The 13,354-nt window shown below is 44.9% G+C and overlaps 1 protein-coding gene across 1 annotated transcript; it reads right to left on the bottom strand.

Moving 5' to 3' along the window:
• Positions 1-1,027: 1,027 nt before the first annotated feature.
• Positions 1,028-3,203, bottom strand: s1pr3b (sphingosine-1-phosphate receptor 3b). The gene is made up of 2 exons (XM_058064233.2): positions 3,017-3,203; positions 1,028-2,932 (listed from the first exon to the last, which is right to left on the bottom strand). The coding sequence occupies exon 2, from the start codon at positions 2,881-2,883 to the stop codon at positions 1,729-1,731; it is 1,155 nt and encodes a 384-aa protein (XP_057920216.2). The 5' UTR covers positions 2,884-2,932; positions 3,017-3,203; the 3' UTR covers positions 1,028-1,728.
• Positions 3,204-13,354: the final 10,151 nt, after the last annotated feature.

Genomic DNA, 13,354 nt, shown 5'->3' with positions numbered 1-13,354 from the left:
AGCGGAGCAAGATTTCCCTTCTATAGGTGTCAGCACAGAGATGTTCCTCGTCCCTCGCTGGTAGCAAAGGAGATGCTCTCTTGGCTTCATGCGGCTTACCTGAATTAGACGGGTCCCATTTCTCTTCAATGTGCTCATCCGTCAGAACCAAACGGAAAGGAAGGGGGGGCTTGACTTTCAGTTGCAGTTGAACCAAAATCAGCATGCGTTCAATGGGTTTAACCAGACCGATGCAATGTAATATAAATATGAAATATAAACCGTGCCTGTATTTTGCTGCAAGGGGGGGTGTACAGTCCATGTTTGACAGCAAGTGTCATTCAAGTGTCACATTAGTGTCCCACATACATTCCACAGGGAACCATGCGGTCCATGGGGATTTTAGCATTCCACTCTGGACATTTTCTGATATTATTCATGAGGATGAATTGGCAGAGTAGAAATCAAACCAAATTGTCAGAAAATGTGGTCTTTTTTTGTTTTTAACGTATTCACATGAATTCTTCGAAAAATCACATTTAGCTATTTTGCAACGCTATACCAGAATATTTGCTTTAACTAAGACAAGGAACATCCTTTTTGGAAATAGTTGGAACAAAGACGTGAGGAAGTCCCCGCTCCTCTCCGCCAAGGCGGCTTTCCTGGGTTTTGTTGATGAAAATGTGCCTTTCCTTTGTAAAAAAAAAAAAAAAATATGGATGTTTTTCATTCTTCCAAGTGCAATAGGTGATGTTCATGATGGTGATGATGAGCATGCCTGTTCTCCACTTGTGGAGATCCTTGTGTTTCTTGGCCCTGCTGCGTGTTGCTGCTCGATTACCACCCCACCCCCCTCCTCCTCCTTCTTCTTCTTCTTAATGTATACATGTAGTGTCAACGTCATCTCTCTTTCCACACATATACAACATTATCACATAGAATCAGTCAAGAAGTTACTATTTTAGGAACAAGGCGCAGCCAGAGAGGGTAGTTGGGGTTTAACATTCTTCTGTATGACTGTTGGCAATAAAAACGTCAGTGTGTAGAAATTCCGTGTTTTATTGTTGTGGTTTGATTCCCGTTCTACATCATTCTCAGGCTGTTTCTAACATGCCTTTTATTTTTTGGCAGACTGCAACTAAGAGGTGAAGTTTATTTTGAAGAGGGAAAAGGAAGTACGTCACCGGGACGAATGGCGACCTCTACTGATCACATGAGGTAACAACTTGCACATGCAACTCTTAAAAAGCAGCCATGCTATTATTACACTCACTCGGCTACACAAGTTTACACGGACGACCACCAGGTGGCGCCAAAACACCGCAGACGTCACCAACCTTAGAATGTGGCACCTCCCATTGGGGTATGGTGGGACAAACTGGTTCGGGAGTGGTCGCGTTGTCGTTTATCATACAGAATTAGTGCATAAGGAGTAATAATAAATAATGTGATTGTTTCAAACAATCTAATGAACATTTCAGGCTGGATTCGCACTGCAGGACCGCCCTAATCTGCCTTGGGGGGGTGAACAAATGGTGGCTGTTGTGTTTCCGTTTAATGTTTAATCTTGGTGTCCTTTAACTTGCCCCTCGGGATAAATAGAGTTGGAACTGAATTGTAGTCCACGGGATGGGTGTCCAATCCTGACCACATGGGTCGTATATAGATCCCCAACCCAAGCACACCAGACCCCAACCTGTCCTCAAGAAGGGGGCCATCCTATCCTGTCGTAAAAGTCTTGGCCAGAAGTCAGGCCATCCGGGCCTCGCTCTGGGCAAACCCCTCAGCATCAGTGCCGCTGGGTCCTGCAACCACGGACACCTTCCCAGCCAGTCCAGAGTCCGCCTCCTTCTCCGACCCCGCCTGTCTGCAGCTCTGCTGGTTCTGGTTGTTCTGACTGCTAAAGGACTTGCTTCTGCTGCGACTGGGCTCCAGACACTGCCTGTTCCCGCTCCCCGGCGCCGACGCCTCGCCCCGGTAGCAAAGGCAACACACCAACCCCAGGAAGGCCCTCCTCATCTCCCGACTGGCAAGCGTGTATATGACGGGGTTCATGGCCGAGTTGAGAACCGCCACTGCGATGAACCAGTCGGCCTTGTAGAGGATGGGGCACCGCCGGCGCTGCTCGCACGCCACATCCACCAGAAGCAGCACGAAGATGGGCGTCCAGCACGCTATGAAGACGCCCACCACGATGATGACGGTGCGTAGCAGAGACATTGCGTGCTCCGAGTTGCTGTGCTTGCTAACCTTGCGGCTGCTGGACTTGACCAGGACGTAGATGCGTGTGTAGAGGACCGACATGGCCAGGAGCAGGACCATGAAGATGGTGATGCAGAAGGCCACATACGTCTTGGAGTACAAGGGGAGGACGGTGGAGCAGTCGGGGAGGTTGTCCAGGCAGTTCCATCCCAGGATGGGCAACGCTCCGAAAGAGACTGCGATCAACCAGCAGGTGCCGATGAGCAGGAAGACCCTGTAGTTCTTGCTGGCATCGTAGGGCCTCATCTTGATCATGGTCAGGTGCCGCTCAATGGCGATGGCCAGGAGGCTGAAGATGGAGGCACCCAACGCTACGAACATGCTGCCCTCTCGAACGAACCACAAAATGGGCGACAAGTGGAGGGTCCTCTCGCCGGACAGCAGCAGGTTCACCAGGTAGGCCGCCCCTGCCAACATATCGCAGAGCGCCAGGTTCCCGATGAAGAAGTACATACGGTTATGGAAGCGGTGGTTTCTCCAAATGGCCAGCAGCACCGTGAGGTTCTCCAGGACGATGAAGGCACACGCCACCAGGAAGAGGAGGGTTTTTATTTCCAGCCTTCCTGTGCTGGTGCCCACTGTGGGGCGGTGATCCAGCTTGCCCGTGTAGTTATAGTGCAGATGTATCTGAGGGTCTATCATTTTGGACTAGGTCAAAGGAGCCAGCAAGGGGGGTCCGCGGGCTGGTCCTCTGTGGGGAGGGCATGCTCGTGAGGTCATTTCGTTCTTTGCCAAATGCATGCAAGCAGGCTTTGATGATAAATGGTGGACTTACCAGGATGTAGTTTGGGGGTCCAATTGACGTTTCAAACTAAAATCCCAGCCAGTCATGTCACTGGTTTAGTTTTAGCTGCATTCCTCCCAATGAACGTCCTCCGAGACCGCTTCCCCGATTCCCTCCTGCTCCGCACAGCACAGACCATCATCATCTTTTTCTTTTTTCCACCCTTCTCCAAACTCCTCCAAAGTCGCTGGGCTGGAAGTCACACCCCTTCTTCCTCCTCCTCCTCCTCCTCCTCCGCCTCCTTCCTCTCCCCTTTCAAGCCAGCCTCTTTGCGGCATTGATCCCGCATGCAAATCTCTTCATATGACATATTGTTTTCATGCACAGCATATGTGAGTATGCCGGGATACTTTTACCGCAAAGGGAATTCCAAAGCAGCTGAAAAATGAATTATAGTCGTCATAAATTAGCCCCCGCCTACCCGTTTGTTCATCTATTCATCAACGATGCAGTCACTGTATTAATGGTTGATAGCATTCTAGCATAATGTTTATCTATCATCCCTCATTCATTATTCAACCATCCTTCCATACGTCCATCCATGCTCTCATTCATTCGCTGTATGTCTTCATTATTCATTATTACCTGTCATCTATCCATCTGTCCACCCTACCATGCCATGTTATCATCCATCCATCTGTCCACCCTACCATGCCATGTTATCATCCATCCATCTGTCCACCCTACCATGCCATGTTATCATCCATCCATCTGTCCACCCTACCATGCCATGTTATCATCCATCCATCCGTCCACCCTACCATGTCATGTTATCAACCATCCATCTGTCCACCCTACCATGTCATGTTATCATCCATACATCTGTCCACCCTACCATGCCATGTTATCATCCATTCATCTGTCCACCCTTCCGTGCCATGTTATCATCCATCCATCTGTCCACCCTACCATGCCATGTTATCATCCATCCATCTGTCCACCCTACCATGCCATGTTATCATCCATCTGTCCACCCTACCATGCCATGTTATCATCCATTCATCCGTCCACCCTACCATGTCATGTTATCAACCATCCATCTGTCCACCCTACCATGTCATGTTATCATCCATACATCTGTCCACCCTACCATGCCATGTTATCATCCATTCATCTGTCCGCCCTACCATGCCATGTTATCATCCATTCATCCGTCCACCCTACCATGCCATGTTATCATTCATCTGTCCACCCTACCATGTCATGTTATCATCCATCCATCTGTCCACCCTACCATGCCATGTTATCAACCATCCATCTGTCCACCCTACCATGCCATGTTATCATCCATCCATCCACCCTACCATGCCATGTTATCATCCATCCATCCGTCCACCCTACCATGCCATGTTATCATCCATTCATCCGTCCAGTCCACCCTACCATGCCATGTTATCATCCATTCATCCGTCCACCCTACCATGCCATGTTATCATTCATCTGTCCACCCTACCATGCCATGTTATCAACCATCCATCTGTCCACCCTACCATGCCATGTTATCATCCATCCGTCCGTCATTAGCTATTATTCACAGCCAACCTTCCACTCGTCAATCATGACCGATATTCATCATCCATCATCTACTATGAGGCACCATCATCAGAATGTGTCCATCCATGCATGACGAGAACGTCAAGCCATTGATCCACCAGCCTCTCTCCTCCATCGCATCCATAGCTACACTAAAGTGAGCAGTATTACTGGCTGGACACACGGACAGAAGAATGATGGACCAACATGATGGACCAACATGATGGACCAACATCAACCTCTGTTCTTTGGGACACTTTCTCCTTTTGCAGACACATACGCCTCCATGATTGGTGCTGTGGTTCCTGCACAGAGACACTCCTCTTCTCAGTCATCTAACTCCTGATGCTGAGAGAGGGGGGGGGGCATTATGAATTGCGGTGGAGGTGAGCTCACCCTTTGTTGTGGTCCTCGTGGCCTGACCTCATGTCCAGGAAGGATGGGCTGGACCACACGCAGGAGGCTAAGAGTAGGAGGATGAATAGCCATCATCATCATCACCACAATAATAATAACACGGGCTGCTGTTTTGGCCGTACTCCGACTGAAAGTCAACTCTTCATCCCGTATGTCACTTCCTGTCCACACACATTTATTGAAACATGATTTATTTATGTTTTCTTGCGTTGTATCTACTATATGACTGTAAGGGTGACTATAGGGGTGCTATGTCATGTCTAGAGGGCTCCAATAATGGTAAAAATAGTATTTTGAAAGTCTGAAACTGGTTTTCTATATGCGCTAACTGCTTACTGATATTGAATTCTACTTGTGAAATTCGCTTATGGTGGTCGGGATAACTGTATTTCCATAATTCAGGCAAATAGTACGAATAGTCAGGATGGATAAATCAGGAAAAAAGAGACAAAGCTAAAAGTTTTTTCAACAAAACCTCATAAAGAAGACGCCATTGAAGAACCATTGAACCGTGATAAACGAGGGACTACTAAACCCCAATTTATGCAAATAGACAAGTTGATTGGCACATACTGTATTGCTGCATCTGACCTTGTGAATTATGCCTCAAAAGTGTTGTACTGTAACATCATTGAGACAAATGTTTACATTTTTCATTGTTAGTAATGTAATTGTTAGTAATCAGTGCTGTGTCGGTGATCCAAGACCAAACTTTACCGGAATGTGGGGCTTTAAAACAAAAAAAGCGGTTCTACTTTAAGGCTAATGGAGACTTTCCTGTTTCTCAAAATGTGCATATTAGCTTTATGCTAATTGTGCCGGAATCTGTGAATCCTGAAATATCATTTATTTTTCATCTGCTGTATATGAACTGGGTTTCATTTCGAATGAGCAAAGAGACTCAAGAAAGAATGCAGTCCAACGTCTGCTTTGCATTCATGTGCTATTTTAAAGTTGGAAGCGCTTCAGTAAAAAAAAAAAAAAACGTCTTGCAGAGTGTGCACAATACTCTGGATGTGGACTGACTGCTCCGTCATGGCTGATTTTCCCATGGAGGGGCCAACGTGCTGTTTCTCCATCTTCCATACTGAGATCTTTGGTTCTGCAGCATACTTAGCTGAGACCTTTGGGAGGATAAGCGGCATAGAAAATGGATGGATGGATTGTTTTTGGTGGGGTGGCATACCGTATATAAGCAACTAGGTTGACTTAACTTGGGCCCCCAGATGATGAAATACACACTCTTGGTTCTGTAAGTAACACAACAACCAAACCCTGCCACTCGGAACGCCATCGGGGAAGTGCATTAGCCATGTATACATGGACCCAAATATTCCAATTCCATTCGGGTTATTTGCTCAAACGGAAAGAATGTAACCTTTGTATACACCTCATTCCGAAAGAAAAGTCCCAATCCGAATGAATATATAATGGAATTTAAAGGGGTGGAATATTCCTTTCCCCAATCCGATTGAGGTATCTTGTACCCGCTCAATCGGAAAGTTGTCAGACTGCGTTCTTCTTCGTGGTGTTTTTCTTCTTCTGTTGTTTATTGGCGGTTGGCAAGCAGCTTTCGTGTGCATTAGCGCCATCTGTGGAACAGAATCTAAACCCTTCTATACGGCATTCACAAGTCCAGTTTTATTAAAAAAGAAAATACATATCTATATAAAACATGCGCCGAGCTTAATTATAAAATATTAGCAAGAATGAACTTTATCTTTTCCTGTTCCCGGGTGCGTTCTTTCAGCGAATGCTGAGATATGACGTAACACGCAGCTTGAGACGTTCTTCGATTTAAAAAAAAATGGAGGCGAGCAATCGGCACTGGACTGCTGAGGAAAGTTTGTTTTTGATTCAAACTAAATTTCAAGACTGGACGAAGGAAAAACTGGCAATACGGAGTGAAAGAACAAGTGAAAGAAAAACTGGAGGAAGTCGGTATCACGTGATGTTGGTGTTTACGCTTTACTGGGCATGCCCCATTGACTATTCTGGTTGATTATAACAGCGCATGTAAACACGCGATTGGAATATTCCTTTCCATGTATACCATTGCTTTCGGAAAGGTAATTCGGAAAGGTCATTGTTGTGATTTGAAGCTAGTCAAGTCAAGTTTATTTCTATTCTCCAAGGGCTTCACTGGAGCAACAATCAATAATCCATGACAACATTCCCTCATCTGAGCCCCCCAACCGGGCAAGGAAAAACTCAAAGCCCCATTTGGGGAAAAAAGTGAAACCTTGGGGAGGGAGTGCGTGCGGTGGGGGGGGGATTCCCCTTCCAGGATGAGCAGGCTGCAATGGATGTTGAGGGGGCCACATATGCCACATGATAGAATAATTCATATGAAAAGTAAGTAGAGATAACAATAGTCCAGTTGGTAGATGATGCCAGTGGAGTTAGTTAGTTAAAAGTACGTCTTGAGTCGGGACTTAAGCATTTCTACTGAGGAAGCAGTAGTCCATCCATCTGTTTTCTATGCTGCTTATCCCCAGTGTGGTCACGGGGCAATGCCGGAGCCTATCCCAGTCAATCACAAGGCACATACTGTATGGACAAACAGTCAGTCATAGAAAACTAGTATTTGTTTTTACAAAAATGTTGCCATAATTTGATTTACGTTAATAATGAAATGCTTACAATGAATGCGTGGATCAGGCTAGCAGTATTTTCACTACCATGTGCAAACAAAGGGCAGAAGAAGAGAGCTGATCCCGTAGCAGTGAAAGCCGCTGTAAAGGACGCTTTGAGTCACTTTGAGCGCGAGTCTTACCCTAACATTAGCAAAGCCACAAGATGACGGTCTTGGTCCTCGTGGAGGTCTGCCATTTCTAGTTTAGTACGGCGTTCTGAACGTCTTAACGGTTACTTATCTAGCCATCTGAAAGTTTCCCCAAAACAAAGGCTGCATGTTTCCACGTTGTCTGCGCCAACGGTGGATGGTTCCACTGCGGTTATTAACCCACAGGAATCTTTGTGCGCTCCAACAAACATCTGCGGCCTGGCCATGCGCCATTAGCATTGTTACGCCACCACCAGTGAACGTCGTTTCCTGCCGGTTGCACCGACAACATCAGGGAAGCGACACGATTTTGGGGATAGGACCAAATGTGGGATTACGCATGGAAAAATCTCCAGGCTTTTTCAGCAGAAATCCATCCATGTGATGCGAGCATGTGCCTCTACATAAGCCGTGGTCCGGGACTGAAAGTCGTAATATGTGGTTACATGTATTCATAGACCACTGGAGAAGAAGAGGAGCATGGGTGGGGACGGGGGATCGGGGGGGGGACCACCCTCACGAAAGTACTCCTCTGTTTGGCATCTTCCACGGCAATTAGAGCCTGCACCGTCGCTGTCTCTGGCTTGGATTCCCAGCAACGCTAACGCCATGTGATGTCAACCCCCCTCATTACGAGCGCTAGGCCAACACACAAGCCGCTTTTGCCTCGTTGTGGCCACGACCTCACAGCTGGGAAAACCATTCCGGACTTTTCCACTGCTCAGCTGCAGCCAGAAACCTGATACGGCGGAGCTTTGTTAGAACCAGAAGCATAACTCTTAGCCAAAGCCGAACTCGTGTTAGCATGCGGCACAGTTTGGACATCGTCAGACATGACACGCAAGAGGTGGGAGAATGTTGGGGCAAAACTTGTTCAAAGTAGGTTTTGTGTTTTTGTCGGCTGTCAAATGATTGTTAATCCGATTAATCCCAATTCTGAAATGACTGAAAAGGAATTCCATGCGGAGTACCGTTGGAATTGTACTGCTGTTCATGTGTTCAGCTCAGAAATACCTTTTAGTAGAGCGGCAGACTCGGGGGGGGGGGGGGGGGGGGGTCGCTGGGCTTGCTTTGGCCCGCATGCGTTAATTACACAAAAAACTTGAATGCTGTAGCTAACATGCTAACACCTGATGTGTTAAGCGCATATGTAAGCTAATACCTGAGCAAAAGCATAAAATGCTAATGCTAGCAGGCTAGCAAAGCTAATGCTAATTATGCTTATGCTAAAGCAATTCTAATTATTAGCGTGCTAACACCCCAAATGAAAACATTGTAAGTTTATACCTTAGCAAAAATAAAGCTAACATGCGCATGTTTTCATCCTAGCAATTCGAACAGCATAACAGCGCTTAGTCTTTGTGTAAGTTCTACTCATAGTAGAGTCGAGTAGAGTACTTAATTAGAGTGTAAGTTCTTGCTAGTTAGCAGGCTAGCAAGAACTTACACTCTAACTAAGTACATATGTACTGTCGTAGTGCATATATGCATATGTAAGCTAATACCTGGGGAAAAAGCATAACATGCTAATGTTAGCATGCTAGCACCTAGCTAATAGTATAAGTGTCTATATATGTCAACATGCTAACGTTAGCAGGCAAGCAAAGTTAATGCTAATTATGCTTATGCTAAAGCAATGATAATTATTAGCATGCTAACACCCCAAATGAAAACACTGTAAGTTTATACCTTAGCAAAACAGCTAACATGCCCATGTTTTCATCCTAGCAATGCGAACAGCAAAATAGCACTTAGTTTTTGTGTAAGTTCTACTCGTAGTAGAGTCGAGTAGAGCACTTAGTTAGAGTGTAAGTTCTTGCTAGTCTGCTAATGTTAGCAGGCTAGCAAAGCTAATGCTAATTATGCTTATGCTAAAGCAATGATAATTATTAGTGTGCTAAAACCCCAAATGAAAGCACTGTAAGTTTATACCTTAGCAAACAAGCTAACATGCGCACATGTTTTCATCCTAGCAATGCGAATAGCATAACAGCGCTTAGTCTTTGTGTAAGTTCATGCATAAATTGAACTTATTTCAACATAGCGCTATAGCTAGTAGTATAGTAGTCTAGTCATCTCAGCACAATGTGGCTAAAATGCCAATATGTACTTGTTTAAGGTTTGATATATGACAGTTAACTTATTTTTACACTTGGTGATATGAAAGAATATTTTTTACAAAATGTTTTTGACGTATTAATTATACTATGAACAAGAATTTAAAAAATGAACATCATAAAAATAGAATTTAATATTGCAAAGTCAGTAAAAATCGAACAATTTAATTTGACCCAAAATCTGAAGTTAAACGTTTAAAGAAGCAACTTCCTCAAGGTTTTATGATGGCCAAGGTTTGACTCTGGAACTGATCATTTCCTGTGGGGCAGACTCCCAGGTCAAGCAGACTGTTTGTCTTGTGTATGCATAAGAAGTAAGGAGTTAAGGAGTTAATATTTGCAGATGGCAGTCACAGGGGGCACAATATTTAGTCCCTACAAGGAGAAGATGAGCGCATGAACACAGGAAGATTGAGGCATGATTGAACACATGCAGCAGTAGGCTATGAATAATTCATATTCCCTATAAAAGCATATATATGTCTATACTGTACATACAGTATATCAATATGACATCCATAATTGATCGTAAAAAGTCACCATGAGTGGACAAGGAGAAGAAGATAAGGATCCATAAGTACATTGTATAATGAGTTTGTCCAGTTACGCCGAGGGAGGGGGTGAAGAAGGCGGTGGGTCGCCATGTTTAACCCGTCATTAGAGTGAAAGAACTCGGGTTGGAATCCAGGAGGCAAACCCCCACCCCCCTGACCGTGCCTTTAATTTTACCCTTTCCATTTTGTGAGGCGGTATGTATTTGGGCGGCCTGTCCCCTCCTTGCTTTGTGGATTTGTGGCGGCGGTATTTCGGGGCACGGCGCTGGCGGCCTCTCGCATGCAACTTGGACGAGTTTGGCCCAAATGGTTACAGACATGCTTTGTTTTATGACTAGTCACATGGGCTATGTACATACTACAATAGTACATGTGTACATGGTCTATGTACATACTACAATAGTACATGTGTACATGGGCTGTGTACGTACATAGTACACGTGTACATGGGCTATGTACGTACATAATACACATGTACATGGGCTATGTACGTACATAATACACGTGTACATGGGCTATGTACGTACATAATACACGTGTACATAGGCTATGTACATACTACAACAGTACACGTGTACATGGGCTATGTATATACTACAACAGTACATGTCTACATGCGCTATGTACATACTACAATAATACATGTGTACATGGGCTATGTACATACAACAGTACACGTGTACATGGGCTATGTATATACTACAACAGTACATGTCTACATGCGCTATGTACATACTACAATAATACATGTGTACATGGGCTATGTACATAGTACATGTGTACATGGGCTATGTACATAGTACATGTGTACATGGGCTATGTACATAGTACATGTGTACATGGGCTATGTACATAGTACATGTGTACATGTGTACATGGGCTATGTACATAGTACATGTGTACATGTGTACATGGGCTATGTACATAGTACATGTGTACATGTGTACATGGGCTATGTACATAGTACATGTGTACATGTGTACATGGGCTATGTACATAGTACATGTGTACATGTGTACATGGGCTATGTACATAGTACATGTGTACATGTGTACATGGGCTATGTACATAGTACATGTGTACATGTGTACATGGGCTATGTACATAGTACATGTGTACATGTGTACATGTGTACATGGGCTATGTACATAGTACATGTGTACATGTGTACATGTGTACATGGGCTATGTACATAGTACATGTGTACATGTGTACATGTGTACATGGGCTGTGTACATAGTACATGTGTACCCGTGTACATGGGCTGTGTACATAGTACATGTGTACCTGTGTACATGTGTACATGGGCTATGTACAAAGTACATGTGTACCTGTGTACATGTGTACATGGGCTATGTACAAAGTACATGTGTACCTGTGTACATGTGTACATGGGCTATGTACAAAGTACATAGTACATGTGTACATGTGTACATAGTACATGTGTACATGTGTACATGTGTACATAGTACATGTGTACCTGTGTACATGGGCTGTTTACATAGTACATGTGTACCTGTGTACATGGGCTGTGTACATAGTACATGTGTACCTGTGTACATGGGCTGTGTACATAGTACATAGTACACGTGTACATGGGCTATGTACGTACATAGTACACGTGTACATGGGCTATGTATATATACTACAACAGTACATGTCTACATGCGCTATGTACATACTACATGTATGGGCTACGTACATACTACAATAATACATGTGTACATGGGCTATGTACATAGTACATGTGTACATGTGTACATGGGCAGTGTACATAGTACATGTGTACATGTGTACATGGGCTGTGTACATAGTACATGTGTACATGTGTACATGGGCTGTGTACATAGTACATGTGTACCTGTGTACATGGGCTATGTACAAAGTACATGTGTACATGTGTACATGGGCTATGTACATGTGTACATGTGTACATGGGCTATGTACATAGTACATGTGTACCTGTGTACATGGGCTATGTACATAGTACAGAGCACTGCAACAAAGCAAAGCGTAGCATTGATCCCCATTAGTAGAGTTATCGTATCTCCTGGTGAAGTGCCACTGCAGACAGTTAATGTGTCCACTTATCAGCAAGCTTCAACGTGTTCTCCCTCGGACCCATTAGAGCAGGTCGTATTGACGTGCAGCGGTCGCCGTCGGACGCCAGCCATCTTTGGGAGGCCCACGAAACCTGGCGGACGGGTCAAAGTTCACCTGCGGCAGGTGGTTAGGTTCCTCATCTGGCGTTTTTCCTTTAATACCACGTGACGTGACATCATAAGGTGTACAGTATATCATAGTACAATAATAATGACATCAATAACTGTGGGGGGAACCTGGAAGTTCGGCAAGGCAACAATTATTCTCACACTGCACTTCTGGAGACGTTCCCAAGACATGAGCCGCTTCCCTTGGTATCCATGTTTTATCCGTGCTCCGTAGCGGGAGCAACCGGAACATAATCCAATTGAAGGCGTCTTCACTTTGTGTTTGCTGCAATCAATAAAGGTGCTCTTCAGTCCGCCAGGAAATGACTACCAAGCAGTCAGGGAGCTGGAAGTGATTGTAACCTGATTCAAGATCAGGCGGGCGAGGAGGAGGTGCACGCCGACAGGGTGTTGGCTAACGTACGGTTTTATATCCCTTTGGAGGTATAGCACTCAAACAAAGAAACACGCATGATGCAATAGGGGGTGCTACCCCCCCCCCCCCCAAGACCCCTACATTGTGAATAATTGCATGTAATAATGACTTAAATAACACCATAGCAGCAGTGGTTGTCCATGCAAATACGGAATCCACCATCTCTTGTTGCTACGCAAGGTCAGCAAAAGATGACAAAGGTCCCGTCTCTTTAAATGACATCACGAGTTCACCTTTCATAGGTAAGGTTGGTTGCAGTCTGGTGGCTCTTTCTCAC

The sequence above is a fragment of the Doryrhamphus excisus genome, linkage group LG10, assembly GCF_037039965.1.
Source record: "Doryrhamphus excisus strain RoL-2023G ecotype Guam linkage group LG10, RoL_Dexc_Guam_v1.1, whole genome shotgun sequence".
Taxonomy (NCBI): domain Eukaryota; kingdom Metazoa; phylum Chordata; class Actinopteri; order Syngnathiformes; family Syngnathidae; genus Doryrhamphus; species Doryrhamphus excisus.
This window is presented reverse-complemented; position numbering and strand designations above follow the sequence as displayed.

Bases quoted from the DNA above. Each gene is read 5' to 3' on its own strand.
- s1pr3b (XM_058064233.2), bottom strand. From the start codon at position 2,883: ATGATAGACCCTCAGATACATCTGCACTATAACTACACGGGCAAGCTG.